The sequence below is a fragment of the Porites lutea genome, chromosome 13 (assembly GCF_958299795.1).
Source record: "Porites lutea chromosome 13, jaPorLute2.1, whole genome shotgun sequence".
Classification (NCBI taxonomy): Eukaryota; Metazoa; Cnidaria; class Anthozoa; order Scleractinia; family Poritidae; genus Porites; species Porites lutea.
The window spans coordinates 18,543,054-18,562,518 of NC_133213.1; the positions used below are offsets into that span (position 1 = coordinate 18,543,054).

The following is a 19,465-nucleotide window of genomic DNA, read 5'->3' on the forward strand; positions in this document are numbered from 1 at the left end:
AGGTTCATTATGGCCTATGTGAAAATAGTGAATTTACCCAATCCGTGAACCTACCGATTTTCCCATCTAAATGGTAAACAACCAACTCCTAAAACTGATAAGCGTATGAACTGAACGTTTGTCCCGTGTTTTTAGTCTTGGGTTGAAGTTAAATATGTGAACTTTCAGGATTGGAACGTGGCCTAGCTGGAGAACCCGCTGAGTTCACCATAGTAACCAAAGATGCTGGACCAGGTGGCCTCGCCTTGGCTGTTCACGGACCCAGCAAGGCCGAGATCAAGTGCCAAGACAACGGAGATGGCACCTGCTCTGTGCAGTATGTCCCGGAAGAGCCAGGTACTATTCACAGCTATCTCCTTCATAAATACCATTAGGTCCTGCAACCGTCGCCAGAATGTAAAGAGGGGGTAACGAGGGTAAACATGGAGAAAATGCAACTTTTGCTTTGCCCGGATCATATTTTAGCGTAGCTCTTCGCGTAATGCGCAACAAGCAGACGATAGGGACCTTATGATCCGACAACGGCGACTCTGGTGACAACGTCACTGAAAAACTGAGTTCGGGTCCTTGCAAGAGTTTTGCCGATTATTCGAACTCTTTCATCTTTTAAAAGTTGGGAAATTAAGCGGCCCTTGAAGAGAGAGAATCGCTTTCGAGCTTAGATACAGTTGCCGTTCAAGTTCTCAGGAAAACAACGTATTCAAGCAAATATTTAACTGAAAAAGCAACTTAAATCCATTTTTGGTAAACAGTTGGGTTAGCCATAAAGCCCAACAGTACCAAAGATTTGATTCACCTTGTTGAGGACCCACTGTTTCGTTTCGCTCCTCCTTACTTTCTCTTTTCAACTTTTTTAGCGAGTCTTGTATGTTATTTCAAATGACGTCTTTTATTTCTTTGTGCTTTCGCTTTTTACTAGGAAGACACTCTGGACCCTGCTTTTTCCGTTTAGGGAAAAGCCCTTCTTTACATTAATTTTCTCTAAATTCAACCCGCTTAATTCGAACACTTCGTTTCTACGGACACTTTCTTTGCCCCCCCCCCCCCCCCCCCGTGTCAGTATTAACGGGGCTTGCATGACTGTAACTGCTCCTGTTGGCTTTGTTCTAATAGCTGTGTTCTTATCTACAGGTGATTACAACATCAGTTGTAAATTTGCGGATAAAGATATCCCTGGCAGTCCATTTACCGCACACATCTACTCCAACTATGATGATCTAGATGCCGTTTCTCCGCGCCCCACGGTTGGCAAACCCTGTGACGTGGAATTGAATATCCCAGAATCCTTCCGTCCTGAGGACGTCACAAACGGCGTCCTAGCAGCGGAGCTAGAGAGACCAGACGGACGAAAAGAACCATTGGAGCCACTTCGAGTGAACCCTGACGGTACCCTGGCGGTGACATTCATTCCTTATGAACCGGGTGAACACTTGATCCATGTCTACAAACACGGTCAGGAGGTTCAAAACAGTCCGTTCTCTGTCATGGTTCAAGCCCAGCGGGTGGGAGATATCTACCCCGTTGGCCACACTTGTGAATTGGATTTTAAGATCCCTGAAGACGTCGATGTGTTAGATCTTGTGGGTACGCTGAAACGGCCCAGTGGTAAAGTGGACGAGTCGCTGACGCTGAAGCCTGGTCCCAAACCGGGAACGATCAGTGTTTCGTTTGTGCCGCGCGAAGTTGGCGAACACTTTCTGTCTGTCAAGAAGAGGAAAGACGGTTCTCCTATACCAGGAAGTCCATTCTCAATTTTGGTAGAATCGGAAGAACCCACAGAGGGAGTTGGTTGCCCAATTGACTACTGCTTTAGCTTGGATGATGTGGTTCTCCCAGATGACATCTTAAAGGAACGGGTGAAAGGCACGCTCAAGAGACCATCTAGCGACACAGAAGAACCCATAGACCTGAAGCTCAACTCTGATAACACTCTCAGTTGTTCATTTGTACCGCGTGAAACAGGACTACACTACATCTACATCAGAAAGTATGGACGCCAAGTCGACGGAAGTCCATTTGTCATCAAGGTGACTGCACCCGAGGGACTCTCCAAGGTTGGGAAACCCTACGGAATGGGTTTGGAAAGCTCCGATGTTAATCTCCCCGAAGACTACCCCAGGTTGTCTGCGACGCTGAAGAGGCCTTCCAGCCCCAAAGAAGAAGAACTTAAACTTGTATTGAATGGAGATAATACATTGGGCGTGGCATTTACCCCACGTGAAGAAGGAGAACATTTGATTCATCTTAGAAAGGACAACAAAGAAGTAGAGGGCAGTCCATTCAGTGTGATAGTTGGAGCGAAGGAAGAAAAGGTAGAACGATTTTTTTTTTTTTTTTTTAGTATTATAGTAGGTTGCTCTTACTTACAGTTGAACCCCGTTAATACGGCTACAAACAGACCATAAAAATCGAACAATAAGCTGGGTATGGCATGGTCATATTTCATGGCCTTGTTCTTCCCCTGTTTATTATTTTGGTAGTGCTACTGTTAAGAAAATGGCCGTTAAGAGGTGAACAGTGTGAGGCTTCACAGGCATTTTCAGGGCAAATCAAAGTTTTTTGTAAGAACAAGGTAGCCGTATGGTGGAGTTCCCTTGTAGCAGGGTCTCTACCATCTAAGCGTGATCATGATTACTGTAAGAACATTATTTTCGCGAGAAATAAGACAGTGCCGCGGCGTATTCAAGTTCCGTTATTGAGAGAAAGATAGAAGGAGCCTACGTTAGACTTACCTTTTCCAAAGCTGTTTTGAACTCCCTAATGAAGCTATTGAGTAAGCCCGTCTGTTCACTGTCGGTTAAAATACTCTTTTGCTGTTGTGCGCAGGTTGAAGAAGTTCATCCAATGGGTCGAACGTGCGATGTCAATCTAGATATACAGGGCGTCACGCTGCCCGACGATCTCGACAAAGATTTGCTCAGAGGCTTCCTAAAAAGACCAAATAGCGAAAAAGAAGAACCGCTTGTGCTTGAAATCACGCGCGATAATTCCTTGGGCGTGTCATTTGTACCTGAAGAACCTGGTGAACACCAGATTAGCGTTAGAAAGAAGTCCCCAGATAGGAAGTGGCGTGATGTACCTGGAAGTCCCTTCTCTATTATGGTCGAAGCCGCAGAAGCTGTCAATGCTGTTGGAACACCATGCGACTGTCTTCTAGATATCCCTAACCTTCGACTCCCCGAAGAATTGAACAGGTTAACAGCCAAGCTAAAGAGACCATCAAGCCGCCAAGAAGAAGATCTAAAGCTTAGAGTTACGTCAGATAACAAGCCGTTTGTGTCGTTCGTACCGCGAGAGCCTGGAGAGCATTTGATCAGTATTAAGAAAAACCGAGATCACGTGAAAGGCAGCCCCTTCTCTGTCATGGTGGTCGCCCCCGAAAGTGGCAACGCCATTGGCAGACCGTGCGGTGTTGGACTCGAAATTCCTGGACTCAAACTCCCGGATGATTATAACAACGGTCTCTTGACTGCAAGTCTGCAGCGGCCTTCTGGGAAGCCTGAGGAACCGCTCCCTCTCGCGCTCAACTCTGACAACACTTTGAGTGTGTCGTTTACCCCGCAGGAGACTGGAGAGCACTTTGTGACAGTTAAGAAGTCCGGAAGCCACGTGAATGGCAGTCCGTTCTCTGTTATGGTCAGCGGTCCTGGACCTGCTGATCCAAGCAAGGTGGTGTGCACCGGCCCAGGTAAATGCAGTTTAGTTCATATAATTATTTACATGCTGTAATATATGTGAATTTGCATAATTTTTGCTTAAGTAATAGAATAACTTCGCAAAGCAATCACACGCACAAAAAAGTATTACAAGAGTACCACAGGACACTTCCGCTCAGTGGCTTTAAGGGAAACTGTTCATAACTCTTCTTTTCTCGTAACCTTCCTGTTTGATTAAACCATGATATTTTACGAGGAAGATAATTTGATCACTTAAAACCTGAGAGCGTTTTTCGCGACAGTGTAGGAGTTTGATATATTCCTTAACATTAACAGTCTGGATTGGTTTCGTTTTATTCAGGTCTACATGATGGAGTAGCCGGGAAGCCCAGTACATTTACCATCAACACCCGCGACGCTGGCTATGGAGGACTGGGTCTATCAATTGAGGGACCCTCTAAAGCCCAGATCACGTGCACAGACAACGAGGATGGCACATGCACAGTGGAGTATCTTCCGGTTGAGCCTGGGAAGTACACTATCAATGTCAAATTCGCTGATGAGGATGTGCCCGGAAGTCCCTTCACCTCTAATGTGAGGCCTTCAGGAGATACGATACAACCTATCGAGGAGGACCTGGTAAGGAGAAAGGAATAGCCGTGCCTTAAATGTAGCGACCTGTTGCTATAGCTACATATTCCAACTGATGCTCGCCTCAGTGTAAATGTTGTATTCGGATGTGGTGAATATCAAGCACCTCTTTTGACACCACCTGATCAAATGATCAATACATACATCGATGAAGGGTTTATTTAAATGATATGGAGATGAAAAATGGTGGTGACGGTGAGGATGAATACTAAGGAATGATCTATGTTACCGCAACTTTTAAGATTCTTCAGTGCAACGGTGAGGAGCACATTAACCCTTTAAGTCCCAATAGTGACCAACGTCAATTTTCTCCTAACAATATCCATACATTGTCAAGTGCAACATCTATGAGAATTAATCAAATGATCACAAAGAGAAAAATCTCTGATCTTTTATCAGTTTCTCCCAACTAATTCTGTAAGGAAATGTATAGAGATCAGTTTGGAGAATTTGTTTGTGGATATTGTGGCTTAAAGGGTTAACAAGCAAGGTTTGCCTTGATAACATAAGCTTGGTTGTTACAAAAACGTCCAAATGCATTTATTGGTTTTGGGATCTTTTCGTGTGGTACATGTTACTATTTTAAGGATGATACGACTTTAACCCTTCCAGGATCAAAGATGGAGTCTCATAAGCTGGTTCTAGCTTTTGTCTCTGTGGAAGAAATGATTCAAATGAAAGCTACTGAGCAGTACTTTCACATGGCACTATTTGTTTTCAGAATTTCACAAAGTGAAATTTGGTAATTTGATTTTGTTTACTAAAATGTTTTCTTCTTGTTCACCAGGTGGCCTCTTCAGCTCCAGATCAGTTCTCTGAACCAACTCAGCGAGTCTCACAAGTGTTTGAGGACCTTGTGACTTTCGGTTCCACTCCTGCTCAGCCTCACGATTTCGTGTTTGATCTCAAAGGCTACAACATGGACGACCTTGAAACCATGGTGATAAGCCCTGATGGTACAGAGCTCGAATCTGACATTATCGAATCAGGACCCAAAACCTACACCATCCGGTTCGTTCCGAAGGAGAGTGGAGAACACACGATCTATGTTCGATTCAAGAGCGGAAGAAAGAAGGACATCCCCGGAAGCCCCTTCAAAGTTTTCGTTGAAGCTCCCGTGTGGGGTGGTGCAGCGAAGTGCTTGGCTGCGGGACCTGGGCTTGAAAGAGGCGTGGTCAACCATACGGGAGAGTTCACTGTCTGGACACGTGACGCTGGACCAGGAGGACTTGCAATCGCAATCGAGGGACCGGCCAAGTCAGAGATTAAGTGCACCGACAATGGAGACGGTTCTTGTAACATTTCGTACTTACCTACCACCAATGGGGAATACACCGTCCATATCCGCTTTGCTGACGAGGATATCCCTGGAAGTCCATTCAAGGTGAACGTTTCGCCGGAAGTGGAAGACCGCTTCCGGGATCTCAATGTCTCCGACCTGGCAGAGAGCGGACTAAAGGTGAACCAACCTGCTTCCTTCTCAGTTCAGACCAATGCGTCTGTTGGTGACGTCACAGCTTCTGTGATCTCGCCCTCAGGAGATGAAAAAGAAGCGCAGGTATCCAAACTCGGTGGTGGGAACTTTGCCATACGCTTCACCCCTAGGGAATTCGGTGATCATCTCGTCAACGTCCGTTTTGACGGCTCCCACATCCCCGGCAGTCCCTTCAAGATCCGTGTAGGCGGGGCAGAGGGTCACCCAGAGAAGGTGAAAGCTTATGGTTCAGGTCTTAGTAGCGGAAAAGTGGGAGAACCCGCGGAGTTCACAGTTAACGCCCTTGAGGCCGGATCTGGAGCGCTTGCCCTGTCGGTGGATGGCCCGGCGAAGGTTAAGATGAATTGCAGTGAAAATGCCGACGGCACTTACCAAGTCACGTACAACCCGGTGGTAGCAGGCGAATACACCATTAGAATAAAATTCGCAGGTCAGGATATCCCCGGAAGCCCTTACAACGTCACGATTCACCCCTCGGATGGCAAATACAGAAGCGACGGAGATGCATCGAAGTGTACTTCACGAGGAACAGGTCTGCATAGCGCGGTATTGGGACAACCCAACTCCTTCACTGTAAACGCCAGCAACGCCGGGCGCGGCTCACTGATGGTCGGCGTCGAGGGTCCAGCGATTCCCGCCAAAGAAATTAACGTCAAGCACACTGGAAGTAACGTCTACGCTGTCAACTACGCGCTGGAAGAGCCTGGTGTCTACATTCTTAAAGTATTATGGGCTGACAAACACATCCCAGGCAGTCCTTTCCACGTGACCGTTTGAAAGCGCGCGTTCGCGAACCTCTAGTCTTGTATTTAAGAACTTTTGAAAATTTCCAAGAAGATAGCTATTTTCAATACAGCTTAACCTGCGGTTTGCACTTAAATATTTCACTCGACAGCTATATTCAATTACTAGTTTTCTATTTCAATTACTACAATTTAAAAAAAATACAAATATGAAGGGATGCTTTTTGTATTTGTCGACTGTAGGCGGTTTTAAAAAACGATAGCTTTTGAAAAGTCGATCCTTTCTGTATCATTAAATTGTAGCTATGCCATTTCATAATCAGCCGTAATAAGTGTGTGTGTGTGTGTGATAAAAATATATGTCCACAGCATAGCATTCAGTTATGTGTGGTTGCTATGGAACAATGAATGAACTTTTTAGAAAAGGCATGTGCTCCGTAATATGTTTTGCATGGTTGTAATGTATTGTTCATGTATGTTCGTTTAGGCCTGTATATGTGAAATCTGTTTGACAGTTTAGGGATATTTTTTAAATGCTGGCAATAAATTGTATAATGAAATAGTTCTGTCTCAGTAAACCGTTTTCCTTCATTGCTTACCGCCCTTAAGCCTTATATCAGCATCCATTTTCTCCATACCGTCAGCCATACTTTACTAAGAGAGAATGAGGGGAGAAAATGAATCCCTCATACATGACCCTCCTCCTATGAAGATTATCTGAAATCTCTTTTTGGTTCTGTCGTCCTTCGTAGTTATTTTAAGGATGACATCTTATTGGTCGGTTAGAATGACGTCATGTAATATTAAATTTGGCGGGATTATCTTTTGAAGATTTCACAGGCCATCACACAGTTTTCGTCGACTTTAGCAAAACAACAACTTAATCTTATAAGAAAAATATTTGTTAATACACGAGACAAAGAGACTAGTCCACGGTAGCGTTTGCTAATCTGATCATTTATTGACAAAAATTTTTGGTCACTCCCACAAATGAAGGGTTTAAAATGGCCACTGTTACATGAAATCGGTTATGCTTGCGTAACAGGTGCTTGGAAATAACTATAGGATAGATTTTCTTAATTTGTTGATATCTTTTTAGCATTGGTGTAGTTTCTCTGAAAATTTTGTTATGTAAACAGCTCACTGGAAGTCCGAAGAGCATTTTTAATGAAACGATGCCGTAAATAAACGCGGCGCGCGCGTAGACACGCGAGGGTACTGAGAGGGAACGCCTGCCCAAGAGGCCCACGAAAATCTCCGCCGCAGTAGGGGAATGCGGGAAATTTTTGCTCTTGGAATCCGGAATCGTGGGTTTTAGAATCTAGTATAACCTTTATCTTAAGAGGGTGACACCAATTACTATGAAAAGTATTCTCCCTAGTGTCTCTGTGGGGCGCCCCGTTCTCGCAAGTTGCTTCCAAGCGTTTGCTAGGCAGGCTAAGGCTATATTGAGACCCCCCCCCCCCTCCCCCCCTTCCTGCCTGGTTACATTATTTCTCAGCATCTTCCTTCAGCCCATGGTTATGCTGACGACACAGCTGTTTAGAACCTTTCTTTATTCATTGTTACGGAATGGAGCCATGCTTCAGATATTTTTAACCTTCGAGCTGCCGAAATTGACCTTTTCCTGCTGCTACGGTTGCGGATTTACCAGCAGAAGCTTGCAGATCAGGACAATTTCATTTATCGTGCCCTGCAATATCTTGATTTTAAAGTGTGAAAACACGGAACGGTTATCCAGAAATTTGTAGCTCTTCTCAAGCTTTAGAAATTTCTAGGCAATATTTGCTCCTTCGAACAGTTATTTTACAGAATATAGTCGCTGGGTGCCCCTGAATTTAGGAAAGATAGTCGTTTTGAGGATCACCTTATGATATAGGATCGAAACGGACCAATCATAAATTTGGATACTTCGGACTTAGGTCTGTCAGTCAAATATTCTTATGCCATCAAAGATTCCTTTTATTTGAAAATATGTATTTCTTTTCTTTTCTTTTTTTTTTTTTTTTTTCAAAAAGTGGGGCGGGGAGGGGGGGAAGCTGGCCCCCCAGCCCCTCCCTTTGCGCGGGCCCTGCTGCACAATCTTCTCTGTTCGCCCCTTTGCTCATTCTCGCTGCCATCAACAATCAGAACTAGTAGCAATGTCACCATTTTTAAAAAGCAACTTAAAACATTTCTTTTTAGGAAAGCTATTAATCTGTCGGAATAGTTCTGATTGTTTAGCGATTTTGAATACTTTCTTTCTATTTTGGTAGAGAAGTTTAGCAGTTTCTTTGTTTTTAAACAAAAGTAAAAAGTAAAAGTATTTTTTAACTGTAACTTAATGTATAGCGCTTTTCACTTATAGTATATAAGCGATATTTCAATTCATTATTACTATTATTATTATTATTATTATTATTATTATTATTGTTATTATTATTATTATTATTATTATTATTATTATTATTTTTCTTTGAATGATCAGTATAAGCCTATTGCAGGTCGTATTCACGTGACCTCCCTTATGTAATAATTGTGGAATTCAACTTTTAAAACAATACCAGACATAAAAGAACACAAGATGCTATTAAATGAGGTGACTGGCAGATAACAGTAAGATCTTGTTGGTTTAGTGGAATATCTGGAAAATCCTACTGAAGGGTGTGTATAGGAAAATAGTAATAATTAGTATTTCTATTACTATCTCAGGTATTTGTAGGGTTGCATCCCATAATTTTATTCTGAGAAAGTCACGTGACCGCGCGTCAGGTGTAAAGGGCCTGCTTAACAATGCCCAAATACCCAAATACCTGACCAAAAATCCTCTTCAGAAGTAGTTAATATGATACCATGTAGTAGATCTTTTTTCAATAGCAGCTAATATCTTATAACAAGAAATTAAAACAAAACTCAATGCAGGGCTGGCACTACGGCAAAGGGTTGATTTATTATAGGGCAATATTTCGGCTTACAAAATTAGCCTTCCTCAGGGCCAGACCTATACCGAGAGATTCAAACAGTTTTTCTTATAACAAGAAATAACACGCAAATGGCGGTACTAAACATCAGAAAATAAACTTATTTCTAGAACAAAATAAAACTTTAACTTAACGTTTTCTATTTTAACTGATTTCTTTCACTTTAATTGGTTACTTGCATTTCAATTTTTTTATGTTTTCACGTTGAGATGTATGCCGGAGCACACAAAACAAAGTTAAAGTTTTATTTTTTCCCCAAACGCCGCAGTCTGCGTAGTATTTCTTGTGGTGCCATACTTCAGGGTATTTTTCACCCAGAAATACGGAAGTTTTTCTTCAAATTTGATTATGTGTAAACGTAATTTTTGAAAGTGTAAATTTTTCCGCGATATAGATGATCAACCGCTCTTGAGATGATCGACGACGAATGTAACCTAGCTTCAATGAAAACTCATTGTAAGGACGTTAATTATTCTTCCCATATAAATAGTGGCTAGTATCCTCTGATATTGGAACTCATGAATTTAAATCACCTGGAGGAACAAATTTACTACCAGTATATTCGACTGCCCGATTTCTTCTGGAAAATAATACAACATAAAACCGCAAATCGATGACGGAAAAAATGCTTCAATTAGCGCAATTTTTTGTCGTAGAAATATAGTTGAAAAGTGTCCATTAGCTTACCGCGCCCGGTTGATATGTCGCCATATGTGTGACATTCACTCTCTATTCCACTGAATCGCTGATAGACTCCTCAAAGCAAATTACTACATAGCCTAAGGCAAATGCACCAGGGCCGGAATATTCAAAGCAGGATTAACCTAGGGTTAGTGGGAGATAGGATATGAATGCTTAAAAAGCAAATTCGGTCTAGTTCTTTTTGCCTATAATTGGATGATTGGATGCTCAAAAAAGAAAAATGAAAATTACTCGAGAAAGTGCTTTTGAGCATAGCGTGAAAGCGGTTGAGTTCCCATTTCGCGAGGGAAAAACCCCACGGCGCGCGATTAAAACCCTTCTACTCGCTTCCTCCGCGCAACCTGACGTCTCTTCCTTTCCCAAAAATGGCAAACGCTGATTGGTCGGAATGAAAATTATGCGGGAAATCTGGGTGCCATCCAGCGGTTACTCATCAACCAAATGAGCAATCGATTGATCATTTTTACGGTGGAGGTCGTTTTGTTGTTTACCTTTTCGACTTAAGTGTTTGTTGTACTCGTTGACTGTCTGTTTTGCTGTTCAGTTTGGAGAAAAATGATTGCGTCTTCGTCTGAAGAAGACGTTACTGACGATGGCTCAGGAGATGAACATGCACGGGAATTAATTAGCATTTACCGCGGAGAACAGCTTGCGAACACACCATCGACGGGTCCACAGAATAATTCACCTAGTATTAGCCCGTCCCTGCATACTCCTAGCCCAACATTTTCTGTTGTTTCCGAGGCCACGTTGCAAGAACAACAAGAAGATGACGAGAGAAAAGAGAGATTACAGCTGTACATATTTGTTTTGCGCTGCATCGCCTATCCGTTCAACGCGAGACAACCAACAGATCTTGCAAGAAGACACGCTAGAGTCAGCAAGCAAGATTTGGAGAGAATTAAGCAGCGATTTGAAGATTTCCTCCGAGGCGACACAAAGATAGCGTCAGATGAGGCATTTTACAACGCAGTACGAGCTTATTACGACGTTTTTATCTGCAGCGAAAGAGTGAAAAAGATGGTAATTAGTGGAGGGTGTTCTTCGAATGATTTCCGCGAGGTATTCAAGGCAATGATTGAGAAAAGAGTGCGAAGTTTACCAGAAATTGACGGCATTAGCAAGGAAACTGTTTTAAGCTCATGGATGGCTAAAAACGACGCAATATTTCGCGGAGAGGACGATCCGAAAAAAGGCCCAAGAATCGCTGCTTCAGCGGCGTCGGAATTGATTTTATCGAAAGAGCAGCTGTATGAAATGTTCCAGACAATTCTGGGGGTCAAAAAATACGAGCATCAAATATTGTTCAATGCCTGCCAGGTAATAATTTCAATATTACCCTACAAATAGTGTGTTAATGTGTCGAGTGCCTGATCTTATTCGGTATAAAAAGGGAGCATCTTTTTTCGCCTTAAATGTAATTATTTATGTCGTGTTATAGTTACTATCCTTTCAGAATTAGTCTATAGTCAATTGCCTCTGCAGTGTCTAATTAAGTCTCTCTACAATTTTTGGGCGTCAATTAGTTTTTGGATGAAATGCAATCTTGGCCTCAGTTAAAAATAGTAAATTACTGTTGTTTTGTCTTCAAAGACAATGAATGCTGTCTTTGATGCTTTTATCGATGTCTCCGATGTCTTCCAAAAGGAAAATTCCGTTCAGGAAGTAATTACAAATTTGCATACATTCGAGAAATCTTAGGCACGTTTGTTTTGAACGCCAATGTGTATGTTCCGTATCATAATATTTCATCTTTTATACCAGAAGTAATCAAAGACATGGATTCAACGTTATTGCAGTCATTTGGTGTTTGCTGTCAAAATTTGTTTTGATTTCAAAATAACTCCTTTATATTGTTGAGGAAAGCAATATATATGATATCAGCTGTTTGAAATACCGCTCTAATTTACATGTTAAATATACTCCTTTTTATGTGTTGTTATTACTCTGCTTTTAAAATAATTAAGATGTTTTTGTGTTAGATTTTTGCAGGAGATATAAAGCAATGGGGAGGGAATCTTAGGCCCTGTTTACAAGGAGGGAGGGTAATCCTGGTGCTAGGGTTACTCTAGCAAGAGGATTACCCTAGCACACACACATTTCTTCTTGTTTTACACGACGTGTATACAAGGCAGGTAGGGTTTCCCTAGCGCTATTGTAACCCTACCTTGAGTGCTAGGGTTACCCTACCAAGAGCGTTACCCTGGTACTCACACATTAAATTTTCTTCTTTTTTTACACAACGTGTTTACAAGGCAACCGGTAACCCTACCTGAGTGCTAGGATTACCCTAGCTAGAGAGTTACCCTACCTGCCTTGTAAACACTAGCTCTGCTAGGGGCAATTTGTCTACCCGGAAAACGTTCCTTCGTCATGCCTGACCAGTAATCTTGACAATTTGAACAGAATTATCCAATTTCTGAGGCTAATTGTAAACATCTGAACAATATAAGGTATTTTCTGTATACGATGGCAAAGTTTTCCTGTTTTTCATAAATTTAATATGTTTTCTGTAGAGAACTTCAAGTTTTATTTTAAATCTTAGATGTTTCAAAGAATGTTATGCATAATGAAACATGTCAGTAAAGCTGGTAAAGTTGACCCAGGTGATAGGGTAACGCTTCCTGTGAAATTTTGCTTGTAAGCTCGGGCTATCTTTAACCCACTTTCTAGGGTAACTCTAGCACAAAGGTAACCCTCTCTCCTTGTAAACAGACCCATAGGGTGTTGGTCAGGATATGTGAATTTCACTTAAGTCGGAAGCTATTATTAGAGGTTGTAATTAAATGTAAGTCTAACTCCTGAGTCATCCACACATTTTCATCGATTGTTTAAGGTATCAATAGTCCCAAGTGCAACGGCCTCAAGGCAGAGAATGTAATGTAGAATATTGTAATGACGACTCTTGAATTCTCTCTTGACTAAAAGATGCTGAATAAAAGTTTGCAGACCTCTCTGGAAACAAACGTGCAATGGTTTTAAGACAGAATCCACCAGGAAATTGAGTAATTTTAATTTTCAGTCGACAAAAACCTTGAACCAGAATAATTAAAGCATATTGCATTCTTTTTTACATTTTTCAATGGCTAAAGATGTAATATTAGTCATCTGTAATAACACCAAAGAAAATTTCTTATGGGAGCATGAGAAAATAAATGTCAAATTTCACAAAATTACTGTACATCTAACGCATAAAATTTTCAGAATTTTACCTAATATGATGTTTTTACAATTCTTGTGAAGTTTGGCATTCATTTTCTTGGATTCCCATGAGAAATTTTCTTGGGTGTTATTACAGATGACTAATTACATCTTTAGCCCTTCCAATATGTTAAAAGGAATACAATATTCTTTAAATTATTCTGGTACAAGGCTTTTGTCAACTGAAAATCAAAATTACTCAATTTTCTGGTGGTTTCCATATTAAGCATTTTTAGACTAGTTAAAACTAGTCTAAAAATTAAGGCTAGAATGGGCATTTCCCTCGATGTCTGTCCTATTATTTTTTCTTGATTTCTGCTCTTTGTACAACCCTATTGTAGCTTGACAGTGCAGATGAACAAGCGGCATGTATCCGAAGGGAATTGGATGGAAGGCTGAAAGCTATTGTTGACCAGAGAAAGGTACCGTCAGCAGATTAAAATTTACTTTTTTTTAACTTTTTCTAAAACAAAACAATATCCATGTACAATACATGTTATGAAGACCTTGGATCAATTTAGGTTTCTGGGAAACTACCCACTCACCCCTCCCCTAAGCTAACATTAGAAAACACACTTCAAAACAAGCTTCAGCAGTGCTGATTAAAATACATATTTTATTTACTGTTTTTTTTTTTAATTTATAAGCTTCAAAATGCCACAATGAATCAAATCCACTTCAATACATTATTTGAAGGGGGGCTCATATATTGGGGAGGGGGGAGTATAATAATTATTTGGATGTATTTTTGTTTGGTTGCAGGTAGACAGGCCTATAATGGCAGCAGGGGGGAGAGGGGTGGGGGTGGCGTGTGGCTCATAAGCAGTAGTTTATGGCATTCTTTTTAATGCACACATTTTAAAATTTACTACACTTTACTGAAGCATTACATTTAATTTCAGTCTTTGAATTCTTTATAATTTAAATTGCACATATAGGTGTTACTGTTGTTTTAGCTTGTGAAAATTTTACACATGCACAAAATTCAAAGATGCTACACGCTATATTACTAAAGGAGAGTAAAATATTTTGCAAAATTATATTTAAAAAAAGTATACTGGGCACATGTTTGTAGCTCTTGTAGCAGAATTGCGTGAATGTTTCCTTTTTACAAATTTTAGCGCTTGCCCAGTTTTGTTCATAAGGATATGGAAGCTCTGTTTGTTGAAGAGCAGCAGGCAGCCATCAACCAGCTACGTGCCAACTTGGAGAGTCAGCCTGTGACAAAGGGATTATCTGACTCTAAAATATACTCCTTCAACAAAATCAAAGGGTGAGTTAGAGTGGCACAGGAATACCAACATAGAGAAACCCTCTCTGCCCCATTAAAAAAACACAGGTGACTCCTGATAACGTGAACCTTCAAGGGAAATAAAAAATGTATGAGTTATTGGGAGTTCGGCTGGGCAAATAACTGTGGACAAGGGAAAAAAGGGTTTACAGAAAATCACATTTAATTGTGGTGGTGGCTGGCAATTGCAGGGCAGTTTAAACCTTGGGGCTGAGTTCAAGGGAAGCAAAAGATATTTTGTCATTTTGAAAAAGGGACAGATCAATAAAAATGACAGGGTTGCTATGAAATAAATTCTTTTTTTCCTGACTGCAGTACCTTGTTTTTTTCCCCTACTTGTAATGTGCTTAAAACATGGTTCGAATTATCGATGTTAATATTATATGGAAGTGACCTGAAGGGAAACAAAAATTACTTTGAGTTAGTGGAAAGTTTGAGTTATTGAGGGTTCGATCACCGAGGGTAAAATTGCTGTAAATGTATGAAGGAATCCAGGAGAAATCGATGTTGGTTTGAGTTAGCAGGAGGTTCGAGTTACCAAGGGCTTGAGTTGTCGGGAGTCGACTGTACATTAATGTAGAGGATTTCCCTAACATTGCTCACATTCCATTGTTGTCAATGTTAGTAACAGGGTTTTCAGTTAGAGCCAGTGGCTGGTGAAATTCACCGGTTATTTCACGTGCACTCATTGCCTACTTTTCTTTGGAAACCAGTCCCCATTTTAAATTCAGTATTCATGTATTGTCACCGAATAAAAAAGCCAAAATTTTATGATGTCTGTGTTCTTGGATCAAAGACTCTAATTTTTGCTCTAAGAGGCCCAGATTTCAAAATTTCTTCAGGAGGGCATGCCCCTGGACCCCGCTAGAAACTCCCGCATCCAACGCTCGCAAGTTGTTGCAGATAACCACGTGTGTATCTCAACCCTTACAGCTGTAAGACACATGAATGAGCAGCAGCAATTTTCTCCTAAAAATATCTATCCATAGACAACAGAAAAAGGTCACAAGAATTAACAAAATGATCACCTAAGGAATTAAATGCTTTGATATTTTATTGAATTCTCAACAAATTTTTGAAGGAATGTAATGGAGATTAGTCGAAAGAATTTGTTTATTTTTATATTAACCCTTAAGTTCCAATAGTGACCAACATAAAATTTCTCCTAACATTATCCATACATTTTCAAGAGGTAAGGTTATGAGACTTAATAAAATGATCACTAAAGAGAAAATGCCTTGATCTTTGATTAAATTCTCTCAACTAATTCTTAAAGGAAATGTATGTAGATCACTTTAGAGAATTTGTACCTGTATATTAGGGCTTAAAGGGTTAAGGATATTGGAACTTAAAGGGTTAAAGGAGGTTGACTGTATTAAACTACTCAGACCTTGTTTTGAAGATCATGGTAACTTTTCAGCGGCCAAAACAATCAAAATCTAACGAATTTCTGGCATGGTTCCTAGCTAACACAAAAATAATTGCCCTACTTGCTGCAAGATGTGGCCATGTCAATAAAAATGAGAAAAAATTAATATTAAGGCAGTGCTAATTGGTTTGCAAACAGATATTGTGTCTCAGTATGAGCCATGCTTGTTTTAGAAGAAAATGAATTGAAATTTATAGCTATTGCTGAAGAAGTTAGCTGCTAGTGCCTCGTGAATACTGACATGAAGGCAAATATCTGTTTTATATAGAGGATATTGCATGGCTGCGCGGAGATATGAAATTTGTCTTCGAGTGTTGAAAAATATAATTTCCACAAGTGAGCGCAGTGAATGAGTGAAATATTTTTTCAACATGAGAAGAGAAATTTTGTTTCTCCAAGCGGCCATGTAATGTTCTATTTATTATATAAACACAAATGAAATACCAGACCATTTCACTTTAATAGTTTTTTGGTGTGAAAGGTGCGATTTATTATGTAGCCATAGCAAAGGTGATATTTTCACATGTGAAGATAACATGTTATTTTCACATGTGAAGATATCAAGTTTTCGTGCGAAAGCTCACCTGGTATTTCATTGGTGCTTATGTCATAAAAATAATGGATTATCTAATGTGCGCATGGCTTGCAGCTCAATGCAGTTAAACCTCATAATATTCTTACAGACAATGCTCTGATATATATGTCATTGAACACCCCTGATCATGGTCCATTATTTGCGGTGATTCAGTGATGCGTGCACATGTATAATCCAGTGTTCCAGCTGAAAAATTCTGCTTGAGGGCCAAAGTGGCCCCTACAACCCATTTTTCGGGGCTAGATTTTTCAAGAAAGGCCAATGTACCAGTATCTTTGTAATATATGAAAGAGATAGAAGAAACAGTTGGGAAGTTAAGAAGTAGTTTAAGAAAATGAAAATGATAATTTATTTTAAGCTGACATTAGGAGCGTTCCTTTTGCACATAACAATAGAGTAAATCTTCGGCAATAGAGCAAACAGTAGTACAATCAGAATGTATGCAATAAAAATAGTAATTTTATTCATTGCTGAATCATGCATCACATTACATTGGAATTATTTTCATGTGAGTTTGTTTTTGATCCAGTTCGTTTCCTCAGCTCCGCTACACCATCTACATTTTCCACTTCACCGTCAAGGTCTTCTGCCTTTCACTTCTTCTGAACTGCTTCGCCGCCATCCACTTTTTCGTTACTAAATGAAAAAAAAAAAAACTTTCGACAGACCTCGAAGATGCATTTGTCAGGTTTAACCTTTTTCGAGACACCATGATGGATACCCATGAGCTCCTGCGATATTACTAAAACCAATTCGAAGCTATTGGCCGATTTGAAAAGATTCATTGATTGATTTTCTTGTTGTGTTAAAAGGTGCAGAATTGTTGTTCTTTAGATTAAAAATTCTGTTTAATTGGAAAATTATTGTAGTTGAAGTAACAGAGACATTTTTAAGCCCGGGGAATAAAAGAAGGAAAGTGCCATCTCTCAATCTCTTGCGGGATTTATGCAGTGGCGCCAGCTCTGGCTGGAAGACTGATATCCTAACCTCTGTAATGTGGACACCTTTGTAATGACAACCCTTTGCGCGATCTGTTCCTTTGCGGATCTGCCCTAAGGAGGGCTGATCTTGGGCATGGATAAATTGTGCTTGTGAAATTGTGGCTTTTTCTGTCTGCTAGCAACACTCATAAAAATCACTTCATCTGCTTGAAACACTGCTTGGACACCTTAATTCTGCTCCAAACAAATTTTTCTCCTTTTCCATGACCTTTTGTACAATGTATTGCAACTATGAAAAGGAACCATTAGGTCTAACCCCGAATAGTTATTACATATTTATAATGAACTCATCTTTCTAGGTATAATATTTCTATTAATTAAAGGAAACCATGTGTAGCTAATTGAAAAGCTGTCACAATAAAGTTTTTGTTTTATTTCTTAATTATAAGTATTGTGGAAATTCAAAGAAAAAATCGGCATTGTGCAGCAAATCCAAGGGTGTTTTTGGGAATAACTATTCATAATTTCCCCTTTTTGTGAGGAAATTCAGCAAGGTCAGAACAAATCATTTTTGTACTCACTGTTATTTTTATTTTTTAGACAACAGCACACCATTTCTATCGCTGAAGTTGCTAATGAGGAAGATTCAAATCTTTCCAAGTCTGACGTCATGCTCAATTTTACCATTGAGGTATAGTACTGTATGTCTTAATGTAACTGCAGTATTATCCTTGGTCTCGTTGTAATGGCCCAATATCCACATACAAATTCTCTGTACTAACCGCCGTGCATTTCCTTAACCCTTTAACTCCCAGTGGTGACCAACATCAATTTTCTCCTAACGATATCCATACAATGTCAAGAGATTAGGTTACGAGAATTAATAAAATGATCACCTAAGAGAAAATGCTTTGATCTTTTATCAAATTCTCTCAACACATTCTTTAAGGAAATGTATAGAGATCAGTTTGGAGAATTTGTATGTGGATATTGGGGCTTAAAGGGTTAAAGAATTAGTAGTTCAGGGAGTGGTGCTGTTTATTTCTTAAGATTTTTACTAAAGAAATTTGATTTTTTCACCACTATAAGGATTGAAAGGATAAATCAAGCACAAAGCTAAGACAACCTCATTCCCCTCAACTTGCTTTGTCTGTTAGGTTCCAAGAAATCATCTTGATTGTTAAACAAATTCTCCTTGTCAGTACCTCAGGAAATATATGGAGATCTGTGTGGAGAAGTGGTTAAGCAAATATCAATTTTTTTCTGGAACTCTTTTGTTGATGTTACATTTTGTACGTGCTTGAATCATGCATGATAAAAATAGAAGCCAAGGTTTTTGCAAGATTCAGAGATTCATTTGACGTTTGGAGATCATTTGGTTTATAATTAATTTGTTTGTTTGTTTGTTGTTTGATTTTTTGGCTTTGTAACAGGTTATTGTGGTAGAGGCAAGAGGACTACACAAGAGTCTACCATCTGTTAAGATTGTGTACTGTACTATGGAGGTAAAACTAATGATGCAAAAATTAAGAATATTGAATAAGGGCATTTTTTTTTTCTTGGTCTTAATAAATTATTTCAAACAAGAATAATTAATTGAAAAGAGCAATGAAAAACTCAACTACTGGTATGCTATAGGAACAGCTTTCCATTTCAAAACCCGCAAACCACTGGGAATGTTTCAGGTGAAAGGTCACATGGACTTGTCTGCACTTTTAGACAACTTTTAATATCTTCATATCAGAAACATTTGTTTTGTTAAAAAGCCAAATGTCCAGTAAAAATTAAAATAAAATAAAGT

The 19,465-nt window shown here is 39.9% G+C and overlaps 2 protein-coding genes across 4 annotated transcripts in view; both read left to right on the forward strand.

Annotated features, from left to right (window-relative positions):
- LOC140922729 (filamin-A-like) overlaps positions 1 to 7,107 on the forward strand; it is a 30,151-nt gene extending 23,044 nt beyond the window's left edge. For all 3 annotated transcript variants that reach the window (XM_073372745.1, XM_073372746.1, XM_073372747.1), the window contains exons 18-22: positions 169 to 336; positions 1,132 to 2,312; positions 2,827 to 3,688; positions 4,018 to 4,295; positions 5,095 to 7,107. In XM_073372745.1, coding sequence (XP_073228846.1) covers positions 169 to 336; positions 1,132 to 2,312; positions 2,827 to 3,688; positions 4,018 to 4,295; positions 5,095 to 6,579 — 3,974 coding nt within the window. In that variant the 3' untranslated portion in view covers positions 6,580 to 7,107. The remainder of the gene's footprint in view (positions 1 to 168; positions 337 to 1,131; positions 2,313 to 2,826; positions 3,689 to 4,017; positions 4,296 to 5,094) is intronic.
- A 3,655-nt stretch (positions 7,108 to 10,762) lies between these two features.
- LOC140923273 (calcium-dependent secretion activator 1-like) overlaps positions 10,763 to 19,465 on the forward strand; it is a 34,363-nt gene continuing 25,660 nt past the window's right edge. Inside the window, exons 1-5 of the mRNA XM_073373360.1 lie at positions 10,763 to 11,527; positions 13,750 to 13,830; positions 14,530 to 14,681; positions 18,265 to 18,355; positions 19,098 to 19,169. Of these exons, the coding sequence (XP_073229461.1) occupies positions 10,763 to 11,527; positions 13,750 to 13,830; positions 14,530 to 14,681; positions 18,265 to 18,355; positions 19,098 to 19,169 (1,161 nt within the window). The remainder of the gene's footprint in view (positions 11,528 to 13,749; positions 13,831 to 14,529; positions 14,682 to 18,264; positions 18,356 to 19,097; positions 19,170 to 19,465) is intronic.